This window comes from Artemia sp. Qi Xiang Cuo, chromosome 10 (genome assembly GCF_049724085.1).
Source record: "Artemia sp. Qi Xiang Cuo chromosome 10, ASM4972408v1, whole genome shotgun sequence".
In the NCBI taxonomy this organism is placed as follows: Eukaryota; Metazoa; Arthropoda; class Branchiopoda; order Anostraca; family Artemiidae; genus Artemia; species Artemia sp. Qi Xiang Cuo.
In genome coordinates, this window is record NC_142803.1 from 28,086,417 (window position 1) to 28,107,868 (window position 21,452).

Consider the following 21,452-nt stretch of genomic DNA (forward strand, 5'->3'; position numbering starts at 1 on the left):
TCTCGTCGAAGTAACTCTAATAGCTTTTTTTCCCTACGTGGATTAGATGCAATAATTGTATTAATATTGTTGGTGATTTTTCTTTTTTTAGTTTAGTTTTGTCCTTTGTTTCTCTTGTGCTGAGGAAGCCGAGTTAACATACAGGTGAAATATCCGCGTTGTTTTAGTCTTTAATCTTTTCTCTCTACTGACCGCAGTCTCGTTTGTTGTCTTTTCATTGAGTTTTACCTCTTTGTCGTTTTTTTTTATTTTAGACTAAACAAAATATTCTGAAATAGGGAATTTTGAAAAACATGAAACTTTAGCAATAAAAAACGAACAGAAACTAATTAAAAAAACTTTCCAAAAAAGAAGCTTTCTAAAGAAAAGTTATGCTCATATTAAACTTAAGATCAGAAGAAATAGAAACCTACAATAACTCAAACTAAAAAAAAACATAAATAAAATAAACAATCATAGCAAAAAAACATACAACAGGCACTAATATAAATGAATAAATAAATATCAAAACGAGTAAAGCTAAAGTTGACTATGCAGGTCTTATTAGAATATGCAATATTTTATTAGTTCTTTCCAAGACTGTTCAAGAGAAAGACAGCTTCACTACAAACAAGAGTACGGATACTGCTCCCTTCCCAAACTGTAAAAGTCTAAAGCCTACTATGTCATTGGTGCTTCACTGAAAACGAATTATATTACAAATATTTTCATTTCCAGTTATTGCAGCATTGAAAATGAAAATAAATTACAGTGAATAAAACCTTGAACTGATGATCTTTGAACAATTAATAGCATTATATATCAAACATTCAGTTTGATTTTATTTGTACTTTCCAAGACTGTTCAAGACATATATAATTTTCGGTAAAGCCCCAATGACGCAGAGGGTTTTGTACTTTTACAGTGAAAGAATGAGACAAAACCCGAACTCTTCTTTGTAGATTTTTGTTCGTTTCAGGCTTGATTTGCATATTCAAGTTACGCTTTACTCTTTTTGACATTTATTTATTCACTTATATTAGTACCTATTGTATGTTTTTTTGCTATGATTGTTTATTGTTCGTTTTTGATTTCACTCATTATTTAATAGTAATTTCAGGTCGTTTTGAGTTGAGTTATTGTAGGTTTCTAATTCTTCTGATTTTAAATTTAATATGGTCTTTATTTTTCATTAGAAAACTTCGTATTCGTAAAGGTTTTTTTTTAATGAATAAAAGAAAAAGGGTCACGTGTGTTAAGAGTGATTGATAACACTAGTGTACGCTCCCCCATCATCAACAACAACGAACAAGGTACAGTTTCATTGTGATTTCCATCTCCTTCCCATGCTTCTGCTTTTTTTCCCAATAGTTTTAAATTTGGATGCAGAGTCAAATGTAGAGTTAAATGAGCCAGGATTACATATCATAAGGAACATAACCCCCGTTTTTAGTAGAAGTACTTTCAACTTCTTCCACTGAAGAGCATAAATTCTCACATCTTCCAACAACGTTCAAATTAAGATTTCGTGTTCTTTCTCTTAAGGAATAGGATGATTTTGTCGAACTAAAGTAAATTATGACTTGGCTCATTCTACACTTTTTTCATGAAAGTTCATAAGCCTTTTTTATAAGACCTTGTAGCTTTATTTTTTGCTCTTCTCGGATTAAGCTACGGAAATCAGCTATATTTAACTGAAACGTATTTTTAACTTACAGCCGTTATTTCACGTTAAAGGGAGAAAATGATCAATCAAACGAAATGAGTCGAACTTTCCGATTTATATCCCCTTTTGCAAAAAGAATCAAAATAGATGAGGCAGTGTTTTCGTTAAGCGCTTGAAGCAAAATATTTAAACAAGTATACACCATTATATATGTAGACACTTATTTTTGTGTTTCTTTTTGGAAATTTTTCACAAATCTTCTGCTATTGGCTGAACTTCGCGGACTTACCTAGGTGTTGAAAATTATATGCGTTATAAATTTTCAAACAAAATGCAAAAACAAAAGTCTGAATGCAGTTTTTATTTCTCAACAATTTCAAAACTTCATACGACAGGTATAAACACTCGAGCTTCCACACTCGTCCACAATAATAAAAAAGATGGAGTATGACCACAGAAAAAAAACGGAATAGAAAAGTTATATAGACTACAGTTTAGCCAGCACCTTCAAAAACAAAAATAAATTTTTAAATTGAGTTTCAAATAACCTAGTAGTTCTGAGGCATTTTACTAATTAAGACTAGAATACTTACTCTACAATAACATTTCATTAAGAGATGATTGGATTTGTAGGAGCACGCCACACTTGCATGGCAATAAAAGTAACAAATTAAGAATAAGCAATTCTAAATTCATTATTAATCAGCTGATGAACGAACTAACACACAACTTTCTGGATATTAAAACCTAAAGTATATATTTTTTTTTAATTTGATCAGAATCGTATATACCTGATTCAGGAAAAAAAAAATGAAGACCAAACACTTTTACTACATAAAGGGTATAAGATACTGGCCAAAAGCGATCACTGTGGAATCAAGAGCTAAAAATATCCATGGCAGTAATTAAATACTAAGAACAGAGAGATAAATTTAGTCAATTTATTTTCTTTCAAAGCTAGCGACAAATTAACCCACTCCAAAAAAGTTTACAACTTTAGTTTTACGTTTGTACAAGTTACAATTCAGGTTTTTTAAGCCGCCAGCTAATGTAATAATTGCCTAAAATCCAATATAATCAAATGTTAAGTTTTCGTTTCCGGGGACGCTGCTGATACTTTCGGCGTTGCCAGAATTTGAATTTCATGTGCAACATCATCTATAGACTGACAAAGAGTGGATGCTGAAGCTTTAAGATCACTGACTTCGGTATTAATCTTGCCTATAACCCATTCCATTGCAAGGCGACCCTGAAAAAAGTAAAATCATTAATTTTTCGAGTATAGCAACAGCTATATTTTTCAAAAAAAATTTTTTTACGAAGAGTAAGAAAAATTCAGACAATACTTCGGCAACAAGTCATTTTTTGAAGCTGTTCGGAGACAATTCGTTGGCTGAACAAAAGAGGAAAGTCATTAGATAACAGAGGCATGTATCTGACCATAACTGAATTATTATTCTTTTATTTTAAGGGTTGTACAAAAAGACATGTTATTACCGCTTTCAATGATGCTGGGGAGGGAGAGGGGGGGATTGGGTACTTTTGGAAGAATATTTGAGCCTTTTCATCTTTCTTGGCAAATTGAGGTGGTAACAATAAGATCCACTATGAAGAACAATAAATTTAAAACGTAGACAAAGCAAGCATCACAGAGAGTGGGGGCTGGATTAAAAAAGAGAGCCAAGTAAAAAACAAAACAAGGGGGGGGGGGCAGTCCCAATCTTATTCATTGTAATATATTTTTAATTATTATTTTTTTGTGCAATCTTACTGTTCATTATAGTTTCTTCTTTTTAAGTTTTAAATAAGTTAGTCTGAGCGTCTTTAGAATTAAAATATTTCGTTGCTAATACTAGAGTTTTGTCACAAACCGAGGGCACAGGGTAAGAGACATGTTTTCTAGGAGCTACATTAGAAAGAGTTTATATACAATTATCTAATATAGTATATATCGTAACGCCCAAACAAAACAGCGTTTTAACTTAAAGATAAAAAATGAACAGAAAACAAGTTAGAAAGTGAGAAAGTCTCCATATTGGAACAAAAGTATTTTAGTAGGAATGGCTTCAAAGCTACCAGAACACTTTTATGCACTACATGCCCAAGTGAAGCCACATTATTCAGCTGAACACTGCAATTCCAACAGACTAGTTTTGTGCAATGGTTTCACACTTAAATCCTCGAGCAAACACCATTAGCATGGAACTGTTAAGAGCCATCTGATCACTTTACCGTAAAATTATAAAATTTGAAATAAACCCATTTATTTTGAGTCCAACAATAAATAAAATATTAATTCGGCAATACCTTATTAGTTAATTCAAATGTAATTCAAGATAATATTACGGGATTCAAAGGACGTGAGCCATGAAAGGGTTCAGAAGCCTTCATTTACATCAATAAAAAGGATAGGGGAAAAGATCCTCCAGAGCTATTGCTGGCACATATGGCATCCAGTAGACGTTTCAGTTGCCGGGTGTTTTACAGGGACAAGTAGCAAGCATGTCCCCCAGCCTTGCTACGGCAAGGATCGAACACTGGGCCTCGTATTGCCAAGCAGAGCATCAATCTACTATGCTACCACAGGTTACCTACATCAATACTACTAAAATTAGTCAGCTGTTCTGTTTCTACTTATCCCAAACTGTATCTTGTTTTTTGGAACAGTAGTATTTGATACAATCAAGTGCTGCCACCTCTTTTGCGTTTTATTCATGTTCAAACAAGATGCAGTATATCTAGTTTTAAATTAGAAAACAAAATTTCCAACAAAATTGAGATATGTCTTGAAACGAGTAATGTCTTGCAAAAGCTGAAAATTTGGAAAAATGCTGTTCAGAAAGCGTCAGGCCCCTCTTGGCAGTTTTACTATTAAGTTCAGCCCTCTCACATTTTTTTCATAAATTAAGCTAAAAAAAGATTTAAAAAAGAGAAGTAAAGAGCAACAATAAAGCCTAAAACAAGTAGATTTAGAGTTTATAATAATTCAAGCTTAAAACAAGCAGGGATTACTGTAAATGAATAATTAAAACTCTTGAATATCCAACGCTTCATTACGTGCTCAGAATCTGCAGATTAAAATATATAAGAAATAATATAAATACAGCAAATTCTGCAGAAAGGAGAAACTACCTTCAGAAAATATTCAGAAAAAAAGAGCAAAAACCTAACCCTTGTAAGCAGATTCAATCACGTTGATTTAAAGCTTCAAATTTTTTTCCACCAACCTACATTGAGGGTAGACACCTACTTCAGATAAAAATTCTGAAACTTGTAGCTCCAAGTTATAGTTCCACGGTTCATTTTTAAGTACTTTTTTTTCTAGATGCTACATCTTTTACATGCAGAAAAATTTTGAAAACAATAATTGTTAACTCAAGTGAGATTCCTCTTTTTGTTAACAAGTTTCATGGGACCATAATTTGATGGCATTCTACTATTTTTTCAAAAAAAAATTTCTACAATATGGCTGCAGCTTCTTTTTGGTGAATTTTTAATCTCAATAATTCGACCAAAGTACGGAAGAAGCAATTTTAGAAAAATAACTATGTAACATACAACAAGGCAGAAATTTTTGTAATGAATTTATTTAAACTTTGATTTCTCAGTATATTTTTCAATAAACAAAGCCTCAGAACCTTGCTATTAACAATTCATAAATACAAGAGCATATCCAGGATTTTGTTAGGGGGGGGGGGGACTCTAATAAACGCGCCAAAAAATTTTTAATGTGCATTTTTTTACGTTTTTACGAGTCAGACAAAAAGGCCATATCCCCCTGGATACGGAATATATATTTATTATTTTTTTTACAATAAAATTGACCTTTTTTAATGAATAAAATGAGATTTATAATAAAATAAGCTGACTTTTCGGGCATTGCTTGAAATAGTATTAGCCAGGAATGATTCCATGTATGAGGAGAGGGGAACACCCCGAACAGCTATTACAGCCTCTTGCTTCATATGTGTCTTCGTTGAGTCGGTTGGGTCAACACTATATGACAGTCGCTCATCTACTGAGAGAATGTTGCAAAAGGTCAACTAAAATAAAATGAAAAAAAAAGGTTATAACAAAGAAAGCAATAAGATTTGACAGACTAATCTTTCATTATTAAAATAAAACAAACCATTCATTCTAATAATAATTTACTTTTATTGTTAATTTTTCTATTATTAGGAGCAGTTTAGGGGACATATCAATGAACTCGATGTTTAATACAGTGATTAGTTCTTTTTCTTCTATGGATTATTATGGAGACACTTTCACATAATTTCATCACTAGAATCAAATTCTGGATAACCATCAGTATTAATGTCCCTTCTGAAGTCTGTTTTTTAAAGCATATAAAACAGATTTACCACAGCATATTTATTTGTAAGTATTATTAACAGATAATGATTTTATTTTACAGGATTTTAGTGCCTTTTGAGTTCACTGAGGAACAGTCATTTCGTTGACCTAAGATATGGGATTGTTTTTAATTAACCCTTGGTTTTTGAACATACAAATGACCTTGGTTTTTCACTAGCATGTGAAATTTTGTAAGTAAAAGAATACTCTGTTTTTGTCTCAAAAGCCAATCATAATTTTGTATATTAAGAAAGATAAGGAGAAAACTTATATGATAACCTGTTAACAAAGAATATATTTATTTATATCATACTTATTTCAAAACACTACAAGTTCAAATGCAAACATTCAAATAGTAGTTTATTTTAGCAAACGGTAAACATACATATCAAGGTGAATATTTTCGTTTCTAGCTATTCCTGGAGTATATTCATCAATGAAATTCTTGCGTGATGTTCCAACAATAGTCAGCCATCCTTAGTGCGTTTAACCAAACCCAGATTACTTATCCGACACATCCGATTACATGTCCATAGGGTTTCACGAGAGGTAAATGATATCACAAGCTAGGAAGATTGCTACTTGAAAAAATCGGGATCAGTTATATCTGCTAACTCCAAAAAATGCAGAATAAGCAAGGATAAGTGACATTATGTGTAACTAAATAATTCAACCATTTAAAAATGGCAAAAAAGGCAGAAAAAGAAAAGGGGTAACAGTGGAAAGTGGCCAACTTTTAAGGGATATGTAAATAAGCTATATTTGCATTGGATACACGTAATTATTGTTGGTATTGGCCTAGTTGTAGTCAGGGGCGTCCTGAGACTCATTTCATTGGAGGGGCGATCTTCGTAAATTTTACCGAATCGCTACCTGATTTATGCCAAATTTTGTGCAGAAATCAAGAATGGACCTATATCAAAAAGGAACTATATCTTTGAATAATGCCCTACACCCTTATAGTAGGGCAATAAACAGGAGTCCATGATCTACCTTCATCACCAATTTTAACTTTAAAAAATAAATAAAATAAGCCAGCCTGACAAACAATCATGTTTTCCTATGACTGTGAACCTGTAAAACTGCCAAATGCATAAGAAAAAGAATCAGGGCTATTTAAGCACTTACTACCCTACTTAGCAGACAGGTATAAGGGAATTTTCAGGTCATATTTATCATATTTAAGTAATAATTAAACAATGCCAATCTCAAGACCTAATGTTGCAAATCATTTTTCTTCTAAAAACAAAATATCCCTTTTGTTATCCAGTTTTTGCACACTTATGAAAATATTACTAAAATAACAGTTTTTAAAGGATATTTTGTTCTGAATGGAAAAAAAATGTTTACACAGTAAAATACTTGCACCAGAGTATGGGTATAAATAACCTGCTGAACTGCAAGCCTTGGAAGAAAACCGTTTAACATATTAGAAAGCATTCTTTGACAGGACTTATAAGTTTCCATCATTAGTTTCCTTTTCAGTATGAGACCAGTTCTTGTTCATGAATGTGGAATTATTTATCTGCTTGCATCTTGCAAAGCTTTAGTTATACCTGATATAAATTCAAAATAACAATTATATGGCATGTCTCATTTCTTCTATTGGTCCACCCACATTCCAATTGTGATATTATTTTGTTATGGTTAGTCTCATCACTTTTTAAGACAATATTAGAACTGAAATCACTATTTAACAGTTGATGTATGCCCATTATCTTAACAAAAACAACAAATAATTCAGTAAAGATAACTTACATTTGTTGTATACATTGTAATTTCCTTCTTTGTTGGATCTACAGTAGAGTGTTCCCTAGCATAGCAGAAGTCTGCAGCACCTACAATCCGTTTTGCCCAATCTGGCAGATGCCAGTTTGAACTAATCAATCGGTCAGATTGAAGAGTGCCATCTTCTTTTACTGTCCTATCTAAGACATCAATTGCCACAACTGCTTGATTGTGGGGATTTGGATATTTTCTCCACATTGCTTGGGCAACAGTTTCCCATGGATGGCTAAAACATAGAAAATAATCAAGAATTCTGCATCTAATTCTAAATATGCTGCAAGAATGTCTTAACGAAATCTCAAATTGTCTTTTTTACAAACTCAAAATCAAATAACCTCTCACACAGATTCTGATGGCAATTAATTTGTCAAATGTATAGATTCATAGGACCAAAATGAGAAATATTGGGGTTTCAAAATTCTATGATAAAAAAAAACAACTTCAGGGGATTTACTGTTTATTATAAATCATTTACTAGGCTTGGCTATAATGGTTTCATGGAAAAATTGTAGCATCAATGAACCTTTTTAAGTACATTCTCAAGTTTCCTCCAATGGGCCTCAAAAGCCTTGGATATGTGTATACATAAGATGCATCAGTTTGGGGGAATTCTAGATTTTTTTTTTCTAGAGAGCTTAACATACCATAATCTAGATCATAATATAAACACAAGAACTCAGAAAATTGTAACAATCCTTCAGTAATTTCCAAAAAACAACTTTCATTCTTTGAACAGAATTGTAGATCTTTGTACATTTCTATTTTCTTTTTAGAAACATGTATCAGCTAAGGGACATGAAAAAGCATAGAGATCAATGATACCAAACAGCACACAAAGGGCCATAGGTTGAGCCAGAGTGCCTTGAAAAAAATTGTTTTTAAGCAGCTACCCCCCCCCAAGAGCCAGACCCGTTTCCACATTTGAGTGAAATCATAAGCATGTGCAGGAACACAACCCTTAGGGAAGGGGGGGGGGGAGGGGAACATTTTCAGGCACAGCTGTTCAGGAAGGAGTGTAACAGAAAAATGTAGTTCTTATCCACAACAAACAAAGGGTCAGCTATTTACCCACATTGGGCATATGCAATCATCTTGTGAATTGACTTTGGTGTTTTCAGTTTGTCTTAACAAACTGTAAATAAAGACCAAAATGCACCAACACAATTCCAAATATGTAAAATTCATTAGATTTCAGGAAACCCTTCAAGGCTATTATCACATGTAAATTTGCATGATTCTGGAAAAAGAATTGCCCCTCCAAAAGTGCTAGAGTTTCAATAAAAATTGCATATTCAACTTCTGGATGCCAAAGAACCCTCTCATAGGATTTTCAAGTTCTTAACTAAAAAAACACAGAATCTCACATTTTTTGTGTCATAATATTTTGATCAGGAATTTCAGTTGTTTCAAAGAAAAAGAGGGGGAACAACTCCAAATTATGTAAATGGCTAATTTCAATGAAAAAGTTTATCAGTGAATTGAATTAGAAAAGTAAAAATATTATATCTTGTAAGAATTTTGATCACAGAGAATTTTATCTAAATGAACTTTAAGATCCCATAGCCCTTCCCTTTTCATGGAAGGTCTATGTAAATACCACATTGCAGACCCAAGTGCTAATTGCTAACCTTCAAAAGAAATATAAGTATATTGTAACATTTTGAATATAGCACTGAGAGCAAAAGTAGCCCTTCATGGTTGACAAACTGCATGCCTTCCTGCTCCCAGTATCTCCCCTAGTCAATGTTGCAGCCTAAACTAATGAGAGACCATTGTACATACCATGTATCTTCTTCTTTGGGCCCCCATGATGAAGGGAGATTAGTACCAATTTGGAAGGGGTTGATTTGATCAGAAAATGAAAGTTCTAGCATCTTTTTAAAAGCTAGAATGTATTGAAGGGCAATACCCCCCCCCTCTTTTATGTTTTGGCTTGGGTACCCCATGGGGTTCAACAAATCTCATACACAGCCTCAAGGTCAAAGGCCACATGGCCCATTCTAAGAAATTCCCTCATTTTAGTAGAAAACGTAGTCTACCATTAAAGGATTTCGCCTTGTACCATTAGGGCTCGCGCCACTTGTAGTGTTAAGTATTTTGCGCCAATAATGACTTCATACGGAAAATTGTTGCATATTATAAAATTTTTCGGAAAAATCCTATTATCCCTTTTTACGTCTAGGCGAATTAAACCTTTTGCATCAAATTTATGCCCTGTTACGCTAGTTAAATTGGGATTATTAAAATACTTCTGTCACCTAATATGCGGAGGCAACTAATTAAATACACATGATTTTATGATATTAACTGTTGCACCAGAGTCAACTAGAAAGTAAACATTCGCCACACAAAAATCATTAAATATAGGTAACGTATTATTACTATCACTACAAGACGGTACTACTATTGGGTTGGACCTATAAAATATTCTGGGTCCCTTCTGGGTCCAATTTATTCTTCTGAGGGGCCTGACATGTTTCTCTGGGGATTTATTTCGTACTTCGGTGTCTGCAATAGAGATTCGGATATGTGAGATTCCATAGGCATATCTAATTAATTTACATTTGTCTGCCTACGCCATGTATTATTACAGTAGTTTGGGTTTCTTGCGACAGTTTGCCGTCGGCTTGAAAAATTTGCACCTCCCGTTGGCAAATTTTTATGATTTCTATACACCATGGTCGCATTATATTGGCTTTGGCGAGTATTTGGGTTATCAAGTCGATTTTGTCTATTGGGGGGAGGGTTATAAAAATTGCGTTGGTACGTATTGTAAGGTACTGGTGGTTGCAGTCTTCCTTGGCTATAGCCTTGTGCACCACCAGCGCTAAGATTTGTTCTCCCGAACAAATGGTTGCCATAATATTGTGTATTACCGACACAGTTAATATAATTGTCCAGTATGATCATTCCCTATCTCACCCATTATAAAAACCCAGCCCGGGGTGCGAGTGCCCTGGAGAAAGTTTTTGCAGATAGAAACATAAGCGGCATCAGATCTTTTCACGGGTAGACAAGTCAGTTGCGAAACAAGTGGAAACCCGCTATTACGAATAATGCACTTTGTAACCATTTCTCATTGATAGACGCAAACACACTGATCCATAAGTGAAGAAAGAAGTGGGAGGAGCTTTTTGTTTGCACCAAGAATGAAGACCAGAAATGATCTGCAATAAGCTTACTGGATAATTATATAAACTGTGATTACCGACAGCATTTTTTGGTGCCGTTATGTTTCTATTCCTAAAGCAGCACTCTTTTGCGATATGCCCAACACAATTACAAATATAGCATCTTATTATTGTAGGGTTATTTTCAAAACTAATTGGTTTGACGGGCTGAAAACGTACTGTTTTATGCCTAGCGGGTTCTTGCATTTTATTTCTTTGTGGCACTGGGGAATTATCCCTTGAAAAGGAATTTGGAGAAGTCTGATTGCCCTTGAAGGTCAGGCTTGCGTTTGAATCACCAAGGATAATCTTTTTCTATTATGATTTTCCATGATCATATCGATTTTAATCATTCGCCCTACCTACTCAACTATACGGTCCAATGTGTGGATGTTTTCGGATATTTTCATTCAATAAAATGTTAGGTGCCGCCCGTACAAAAACATACGTAGTCTGATTTTTTTTCATACAATCTTCCTTTCATTTTTCCATACTTCTCTTCTAGTGAGCCTCTTATGCTGTGTTAATGTTCTTATATATTTTGTGTATGGTAGAGCCATGATATTCCATGTTTTAATTTATTTATTGAATTATTTTTGATAAAACTTTCTTTGAATGCTGTTAACAATTTGTCCATTGTATTTATTGACAAACTGTTACCTTCCCCTACGGTATTTTCAATTTGCTTTAGGAAGGTTAAAGCCTGCCCTCTTAATCTTAGAAGGAGCATACTTACTAACGTTTTTAGCTCTGTTTTTGTTAATTCTACAAATTGGATATTAAATTCGTCAACATCTGTTTGTCCATCATATTGTGGAATGGACTTTGTTATCTCTATATTTTTTGCGACCAATTTTTGCGCAATTAATAAGTTACTTAATTCTTCTGCCATCTTTGTGTTTTAAATATTTATATCCTCTTTACAGAATTATACGCTTAAATAATTCTCCATCACTTAACCTATTTGGGGGAGGCTATTATCTCCTATGAGATTCTAAAAGGGTTTCACTATTATAACTTAGCGGTTATAGGCTTAGACACTTTTTCTTATAAGTCTGTATGTTTCAAATGGTTTAAATTTAAATTAAGAGGTATGTCGCCTAACTAGTTTGTATGTTTTCCGCCAAATTTTCCAACCTCGCCACTTCTACCATTAAAGGATTTCGCCTTGTACCATTAGGGCTAGCGCCACTTGTAGTGTTAAGTATTTTGTGCCATTCTTGTAACGCCATGAATTGCGCCAGATCGGAATTATCCCTTGAAAAGAAATTCAGACATTAAGTATTCAGAACCCAGGCATTAAGTATTCAGAACCCAAGCATTATTATTATTCAGTCTTTGTAGAGATTTTGTCACTACTATCTCTGCTTCTATTGTCGTCAGTTGAATTGAAGCACTGTTGTAAACCTAAAATGTAAGTTTCAATAAAACTATTACTTTTCTATCTGTGTTGTTATGTTCATATGTCTATATCTAGCACCGAAGAGTTGATAACTAGTTCGATAGTGCTCCTTCGGTAGTGTTGCATAGGGAATCAGATTTCTAAATAACATTAGAGGTAATTGACAGGGAGATAACTCGAGGAAACGAGACTAGACTTCTGGATTTATGGTTGGAGAACTTCTGAACTACTTTAGTCACATATTTTATTCTTTTTCATAGAGAGTGGCGTGGTCACAAATTTACCTTACCCTCCGTTATAAGTGGTGCCGTCTTTAGCAGCACAAAGTAATCTTAGCGGCACTAGTTTATTTCAATTCAGCAACAAGTTAATAATCTTAATGGCACAAGTTTCATAAAGGGCACAAGCTTAAAATATTAACGACGCAATCAAACTTAATGGCATAAGTGGTGCAAGTAAAAATTCCCCTGCCAGATCTGGTGCAATTCATGGCGTTACAAGAGTGGCACAAAATACTTAACACTACAAGTGGCGCGAGCCCTAATGGTACAAGGCGAAATCCTTTAATGGTAGAGTAGGAATGTTGTATCTCAGAAAAATAAAAATGATAAGATAATTTAAATCTAAAAAAACCTTACCCATTTGCATATAACAAGAAACCATCCTTTCATGCCTGCATAAAGGAATTTAAGGTAAGGTAATTCCTAAGATATAGCAGATACATTATTTTGAGAATTAGGCCACATATAGTGCCTTTCAATTCATCTTGATGCTACACCACAAGAAAGAGCTCATAGCATAAAAAACCTAGGTATATTAGAAACTAACATTTTTAGCCCTCACTCCTTCCCACCAGCACAATATTTGAAGTCCCCTGGCCAACCACACTTTGTGAAAGTTTCAACAGGCTCTGCCAAACTGTTCCTGAGATTATGAAGATAACATGTTTGTAAAACTTGGTTATACAAAACTTTGCCATTCGCCTAGGGGGGTCCCAGAGTTCCAAGCCAATTTGACAGGCCACAACCAAACATACCCATCTATTCTACTAAAACAAATCTGTATTTAATAGGCAATTGGCATGCATTAGGTCCCACAGGGCTAAGGAGTGGTTATGCTGACTCTAGATGCGTACTTATAAGGCATTTCAATTATTTTGAACAGAATAGCTATCAAAAATTTTGATTGGATGTAATTTGTTTCTAATGATGGCAAAAAGGCCACTTGAAATTTCATTTGCTTTCTATTGAGTTTGGCTCTAAGCTTCCATGCCTATCCTGTTCATATTCTCTTGTAAAGTTTCCTACAGACTTTATAAGAGCATTACTTGCATCAGCACATTCAAAACCCTACTCGTTTGTGCACGAATTCAACCCCTTTGGTCTTAGACCTTGTAATTACAAAATCACCTGTTGATACTGTTAGTGTTGAGTTTTTGTCACCACTAGGAAAAAGCAATCATTTGGTATTGGTGATATCACTAAATTGTTTTCTGGGTTTTGCTGGTATTCCAAATAGTTCTGCCAAATGTGATTATGGTAGAGCAAATTACATTACATTTTCTGACTATATTTCATCTCTTTCTATTCGAGAGGAGTTACAGCAATGTAATGCTACTGCTGATGTCCTTTGATTTTATTAAACAGGCCCTTAAAGAAGGTAAAGATCAATATGTACTAATATCTACTAGCAGACAGTTTTCCAAAAATAGACTGATGCTTTCTCAGTATACTGTACAAATGCTAAAAGAAAAAGGTGATAGGTGGCACGATCTTGTAAAAATTAAAACCTTTGATTCATGGTCAAAATATAAAAGAGCTAGAAATAGAGCAACTAAGTTCCCTTGTTTACATTGTCAAGAGGTTGAGCCAAATGTTATAGCATCAGTCCAGAGTTGCCCAAAAAGATTTTGGAAGTATGTAAGAAGGAATCAAATTTCACAATCCCCATCATCCACTTCCTTTTTAGATCCTGAAACTCTTTCACATATAGATAATACTTATGTAAAGACACAACTTTTCAATAAGGTATTTGGTTCAGTTTTTTCACAAACACACACAGAAACACATACTCAGTTTACTCCTCCAGATTTAACAAAAGAATTTGATGATTCAGATTTTATGGCCCAGCTGGTTTATCAAACACTCCAAAATCTTGATCCTGGAAATGTGCCAGATATTAATAGATTTTCAAATATGATGTTATGCAAACTTGCATCAGTGATTGCTGGACCACTCACATATCTCTTTAATCTTTGTCTCTTCTTTGGTGAATGCCCTTCAGCTTCAAAAAGAACAATTATTAGGCTGTTGTACAATAATGGTTACAAGGTCCCATTTTAAAAATTATGGACCAATTTCAAATACATCAATCTTTTCCTGTATAATGGAGAAAATTGTGGTGAGCAGAATTCAAGCACATTTTGGGGAATATAATTTACAGCATTCTGCTCAGCATGGTTTCTGTAAATGATCATTTTGTAACACACAATTTCTAGAGGAGATTCATGATTTTCAATTGATGCCAGATAATGGCATTTTGTTTAATTGTATTTATACTGACTTTTCCAAAGCACTTGACAAAATTTCCATCCCACTTCTGATAAAGAAATGTCAACTATATGGTATTGACCCATGAACTAAAGCATGTAATAATGGATTATCTTACAAATAGAACCCAAGAAGTTGTGGCAGGTGATGCTCTGTCATCACCTATGTCTGTCATAAGCAGAGTTCCACAAGGCAGTTGTCTTGGGCTATTACTCTTCTGCCTTTTTATCAATGATTTGCCATGTGTTGTTAGGAATTCGACTTTAAAAATATTCACAGATGATGTGAAAGTTTACAGGTCAGTCATGAGTGAACATGAGATATCTTTACTTCAAGAGGATTTGGCCACACTGTGCTGGTGGTGTACCATACTGCAAACTCTATGTTCATTAATGAAAGCAAGTGCAATGCTGTGCACTATTTGCATAGACTCCCTCAACATTACCATTACTTTGTTGATGGTAAATCATGGCATTCAAGCATGGAGTATGTTTGAGACCTTGGGGTTTGCTTTGATTCAAGTCTCAAATTTGATAAACATGTATCAGATAACACCCAAGGCAAATTACCAATTACTATGTCTAAACTTTAGACACTAAAGTGTACATTTTTTAAGTTTAATCTTTGTTCATTGATTCCACTTTATGTATCCACTGTACATCCAATACTTGAGTATTGCTCATCAGTGTGGTATCCCCTTAATAAGCGAGATAGAGAGGGTTGAGAGAATGCAATGTAGGGCCACCAAACTCATACCTTACCTGAGACACCTACCTTACCACCAGAGAATGCAGACTACAGTTGCCTAGTCTTCAGTTCCAATATGATAGAGCTAATCTAATAAAAACATTCCATATTGTTAGGAACATTGATAATACCACTCCAACTCACTTCTTCACTTTTACAGAATACAGTAGTACCCATCAACACCAACACAAAATATACCCACCATGTTCACAGAAAAGATTAGGCCAAAACTCTTTAACTAGCTGAGTGTGGAAGACTTGGAACTCACTTCCATCAGAAATAGTTGCAAGTACCACAGTCCAGTTTTTCAAAAGTAGTTTAGCCTCTAGAGATTTCTATACTAGGTTTTATCACAATCTGTTTGGAGAATATTTTTAATTTTGTATTAGCTGATTTGTGACCAGTAAGTTTTTAATTATTTTGTAGGCTTACTTATTGGTATGTTTCAGTTATTATCAGATATGTTTCAGTTAGTTTTGTATGTTATAGTTATTATGTTTTCAGAGTGTGTTACTTTTCACAGTATTGTATGTTTGAATTATGTTATCACCATTGTCATAGACTTTTTTTTATAATTGTTTAGTGTGACAAGCTTAATAAAGCTTACTGTACTGTGAGTGGGAGAAGAGGCAGTGGAGGTTCAATTGGGAGTTGTCACCTCAAGAGCAATACAGGTCCAGAGGACCTTAAAGCTCTCAAATGGATTAGGGTGCTTAAGGTAAGGTGTACTTTGGTATTAATAAATAAATAAATATTATATGACTAGACAAAAGAAGATAAAAGCAAGTTGAGGACACATTGCCCTGGCTCTGCTATCACTTGTTAAGAGCTGGTTTAAGCCACAAGTTTGACAAAGAAAAGTTACAATTTCTCAAGACTCTAGTGCTGTGCTTATACTTAGCTTATAGTACTTAGGTTCTGCTTAAATCTAACTCAAGAGTTCCAAGCCAATTGGGCAGCCAAGACTTTGGACATACCTATCTGTTCTACAAAAAGAAATCTGTGTACAGTAAGTAGTTAGCTTACTTTAGGTCCCCCATGGTTCAGGGGAGATCATACTGACTCAGGATCCATGTTCATCAGACATGGTCATGTTAGCATCAAAATACCTATTTATTTCTTTTGTTTACACAAAAAAAAACCTCAAAAAATGCATACAAAATTTGTTTATATTCATTTATATTATGTTTTTACAAGTCAAAAAAACATTTTGGGGGGAGGTTCAAACCCCTACCCCCTCCCCTCTGGGTACAGCCTTGGATACAATTGTCAAAAATTGCATTTTATTTTGGTTACTATGGCTATTCTTTACTATAAATGACAGCATCACAAATTACCAAATTAAAATTGGTAAGGCATTATGACTTGACACCCTTTCATATTGCCGACTAATATCATTACAACAAATGTCATCACAGTTTTTACATTTGATGCCATTTAAAATGAATACTTATGACATTGTTCATCATCTTGTATAGGAAAATGTTTTGTTTTTTTTAATTTTTGTTTTTAATGTTGTGTTTTGTTAACTAGAAAACAAAGCAGATAACCAATTTCCTTTAAAATGAGCCATTAAATAGCTCTCTATGATGTTCTAGAGCCCTGCTACCAGCAAATAAAATAAAGAGGACACATCAGTGCTTCCCATATTTTGATTTTTCTTGTTGTTCAAGCCAATGAACTGTAAGTTATAAGGTTTACAGCAAAGGCAATCTCAGTAGTGTATTTTTATATTGATCCAATGCCATTTTATGGGGTTTCAAAGCACTTTTTTGGTTACTATGAGCCATGGTAACTACATTGCTACTACAGCCATGATGTGCTTATTCACAGCCAAAGGGAAACTCAGAAATAGGGGGGCAAACTTTCTCCTGAACATTATAACACAAAAACAAACATACCACTGGATTCTTATTTTTTTATGCTCTTTTTAAATATCAAGGTACTTTTTCTTACAATATACCCCACCCATCCCCCTGATGGCCCCAGAAATAGCCATAGGATATTTACAAAACTAAAAGAAAACACTGTTATTTCAGTGATAAAATTTTGTCAAGATCCTGGTGGGACAGGGACAAAGTTGGAGACAATTTTCCCAATTCAAACAAAAATGGCACTGAAATTCAAACTGAAAAATGAGCCATATAGTACCATAGAGGCAAAAATATACAAAAGAAAACTTACCTATTTCTGTGGATGATTGAATTATTAAGGCTTTTCATGGTTTTGACAATATTTTTTAAGAAATTAAGTTTCAGCTGGGAGGGGGGGGCAAACTGGGGTTGAGGGCAGTTTTTATGGATGGCTCTATAGACTAAAGTATGTCAATGAAGGTAGTTCGCAGTACCTATCTCTACTCCTTCCCCCTCTAGAGGGCACAGACCTTTGATGAACTTTAAAAATCTTTGTTTTATAAAAGTGAAATCTTGCAAAATAGATCTTCTTAAATAAAGTACAAAAAAAGGTAAAATTCTACTTTAGCTACTTTTAGCTATCTTGGAAAGGGGTTAGGTTAGGAAAATAAAACTTTCAGGGCTGGATCTACAGGCTAAAGTATGCCCTGGGAAGGTATTTTCAAGTACCTACCTCCACTTGTTCTCTCTCTAGAGGGTCCTGAAATTTGCCTACCTATTGAAAATTTCACAAAGCAACATTTTACCTTAATTTTCAGTTATCAGTTTCTTTTTCTCTGACTTTAGTTCTGAAAATACAATTCCTGATATTTTAGTAGAATTTTAGGTAAAATTCTGCTTTAGCTACTTTTGGCTATCTTGGAAAGGGGTTAGGAAAATGAAACTTTCAGGGATGGGTCTATAGGCTTAAGTATGTCCAGGGAAGACATTTTGAAGTAACTATCTTACACTGCTTCTCTCTCAAGAGGATCCTAACCTATGATGACCTTCAAAATCTGTGTGTTATAAAAGTGAAAGCTTGTAAAAATTTACCACTTGGGTAAATTTTTACCAATTCATATTATCAACTTACAAATAAAGTGAATATACCACTTGATGCCTTTTTTATGCTCTTTACAAATATAATAATCATTTTTGTCAAAAATGAATTTTAGCCTCACCCCTATTTGTATACCAATTCAGGGTATATATTTGCACATTGGGGGGGGGGGGGGTGAGGGGAAAGTTTTATCTTACCTCTTATTTACATCAGAATTAAAGTATACCCCCAACCCCCTAATATGCAAATATATACCCTGAATTGGTATAAATAGGGGTGAGGTAAAATTCATTTCTGACAAAAATGATTATTATATTTGGAAAGAGCATAAAAAAGGCATCAAGTGGTATGTTTACTATAATTGTAAGTCAATAATATGATTTGGTAAAAATTTACTGCTTGCTAAACAGATCTTCTTAAATGGAATTGTTTTCAGCTTCACAACTTTGCTCAATCTCAATTTAGAAGGTTTCAAAGATAGCCTAGGTCTATGTAAATACATTTCTTAAATATTGAAAAAGAAAACATTGATATTGATATGGTTTAATGGAATGTGTTTTTAAACTGTTGGTTAGGCTACTATGGAACATTGGCAAAGTTCTACAAAATCATATTATTGAGTTAGGACTAAAGTGAATACACCATTTGATGCCTTTTTATATGCTGATTATGAATATAATAAGCATTTCTATCAGAAATGAATTTCAGCCCCCCCCCCCATATAGGCTATGCCTAATCTCAGCGTTAGGCTAACGTTGGGCTAATCCTGTATTAGCCTATATAGGGGGGGGGGCTGAAATTCATTTCCAATAGAAATGCTTATTATATTGAATCAGCATAAAAAAGGGTAAAATTCTACTTTAGCTACTTTTGGCTATCTTGGGAAGGGGTTTGGTTAGGAAAACGAGACTTTCAGGGATGGGTCTACAGGCTAAAGTATGTCCCGGGAAGGTATTTTGAAGTACCTACCTCCACTCCTTCTCCGTATAAAGGGTCCTAAAATTTGTCTACATGACAGGTCTATAGCCTACCTATTGAAAATTTGACAAAAGAACATTTTACCTTAATTTTCTGTTATCAGTTTCTTTTTATCTGGCTTTTTTTCTGAAAATGCAATTTCAGTTATTTGAGCAGAATTTTAAGACATATAAATAGTTTATTTTCAAAATTTAGGAAATGTATTTGCATATCTTTAAAACCTTATAAATTGGGATTGAGCAAAGTTGTGAAGCTGAAAACAATTTTGTTGTACTTCATTTAAGCAGAAGATCTATTTTGCAAGGTTTCACTTCTATACCTCACATATTTTTAAAGGTCATCAAAGGTCAGGACCATCTAGAGGGAGAAGGAGTGGAGGTGAGTACTTCAAAATATCTTCCCAGGACATACTTTAGCCTGTAGACCCATCCCTGAAAGTTTCATTTTCTTAACCTAACCCCTTTCCAAGATAGTCAAAAGTAGCTAAAGTAGAATTTTACCAAAAAGGCATCAAATGGTATATTCACTTTATTCCTAGCCTAACTCAATAATATGATTTGGTAGAGCTTTACTGGAACATCTTAGCTTTCGGGACCACCACCCCCCCCCCCTGAGGGCCAAAACTATAATTTCCCCTCTGAAAATATTACTAAATTAGAAAAGAGCAAAACGGCATCAACTGACACATTCACTTTCCCCCTAGCTAATTTATGTTGTTAACTACAAATCTGCTCAGATAATAGCCTAGCTTGACAACATATTCCTTAGGCTGATTGATTTTAGGTCCTGGCTTCAATAACTAATTTCCAAGGTAGCAAGTTCCTCAACTAAATCTTTGCAAAGGGTGTTACCATTTACTCAAAATCACTAAGCAATTCTTAAGAAATCAGTAGCCCAACCCTCGAAAAATAGATTACTAGTGCAGGCCTGGACCAAATCCTTTTGTGATTCCACGCTAGAATGACGGTTATCAAAAAGAAAAGTGCAGTTACTTGAAAGTGTGTTCTGAAGTCCATATTTTCATTTTTGTTGAGCTTTCAGGACAGAGTTCAACCGATCAAGAAAAATGTTATGTAAAGTTTTATAGCCGTTTTCGTTGTTAAAGTCTGATATAATTCAGAATTACTGCCATCTTTTTTTTAGCTTAAATATGTGCTGCTAACTATGACTACAGATGAAAAATATATGATATAGATGATCGCTGATCAATTATTTGGTAACTAATAAATTTTCCTTGTGTTCGTTTGCCTTCTTTTCCTTCCAAAAATCATTTCAAACTCCTTCTTCATTTCATACCTGTTAAAAGCTAGCATATTCCGAATATTTAATCTTAGACAAAGAATTCAGGAAAATTACAAATAACGTGTGAACTAATCATAAATTATCTAAAGAAAGAAAAGAGAAAGAAGGGTTTTAATAAAAGAAATAAAAAACATTAACAACAAAACCCGAAGCTTATAAAACTTGTATGGGTAGACATCAACCTTTACAAAAACCTACATACACAATTTCTATCAGCCATCCTTAACACCACCCCCCCCCCCCACAAAAATGACAAAACTATAGATAATATATAAATAAATAAAAAATAAACGAAATAAATTAATTTTTAATAAATTTCACGACCTAACTGGATACCGAAGACCCGAAATTAAAAATTATTCTTCTATTCTATCTCCTCGTCGCCCTCCTAAAAAAAATTATGTCACAGTCACTCGAAAGAAAATTCGCTCAGCAGGGATTAAAGTTCATATGTAGACAAACACTGTCCTTTTAGTTTACTGCGAAATTCATTTAGATCACCAATTGTCGAAATAGCCTGAGGTAATGGTTCCCACACCCGAGGACCAACATGTCTTTTAGAAAAA

The 21,452-nt window shown here is 34.1% G+C and overlaps 1 protein-coding gene across 1 annotated transcript; it reads right to left on the reverse strand.

Annotated features, from left to right (window-relative positions):
- Positions 1-1,991: 1,991 nt before the first annotated feature.
- Positions 1,992-20,717, reverse strand: LOC148947632 (PRELI domain containing protein 3B-like). Its single transcript, XM_089096176.1, has 4 exons — positions 20,577-20,717; positions 7,757-8,012; positions 5,515-5,688; positions 1,992-2,894 (listed from the first exon to the last, which is right to left on the reverse strand). The coding sequence occupies exons 1-4, from the start codon at positions 20,606-20,608 to the stop codon at positions 2,730-2,732; spliced, it is 627 nt and encodes a 208-aa protein (XP_088952302.1). The 5' UTR covers positions 20,609-20,717; the 3' UTR covers positions 1,992-2,729.
- Between the last annotated feature and the right edge of the window lie 735 nt (positions 20,718-21,452).

Coding starts and splice junctions, on each gene's coding strand:
- LOC148947632 (XM_089096176.1), bottom strand. CDS start 20,608: ATGAAAATATGGACTTCAGAACACACTTTCAA. Junction 8,013..20,576: donor ACTTCAGAACACACTTTCAA/GTAACTGCACTT, acceptor TCTATGTTTTAG/CCATCCATGGGAAACTGTTG. Junction 5,689..7,756: donor TTACAATGTATACAACAAAT/GTAAGTTATCTT, acceptor ATTTTATTTTAG/TTGACCTTTTGCAACATTCT.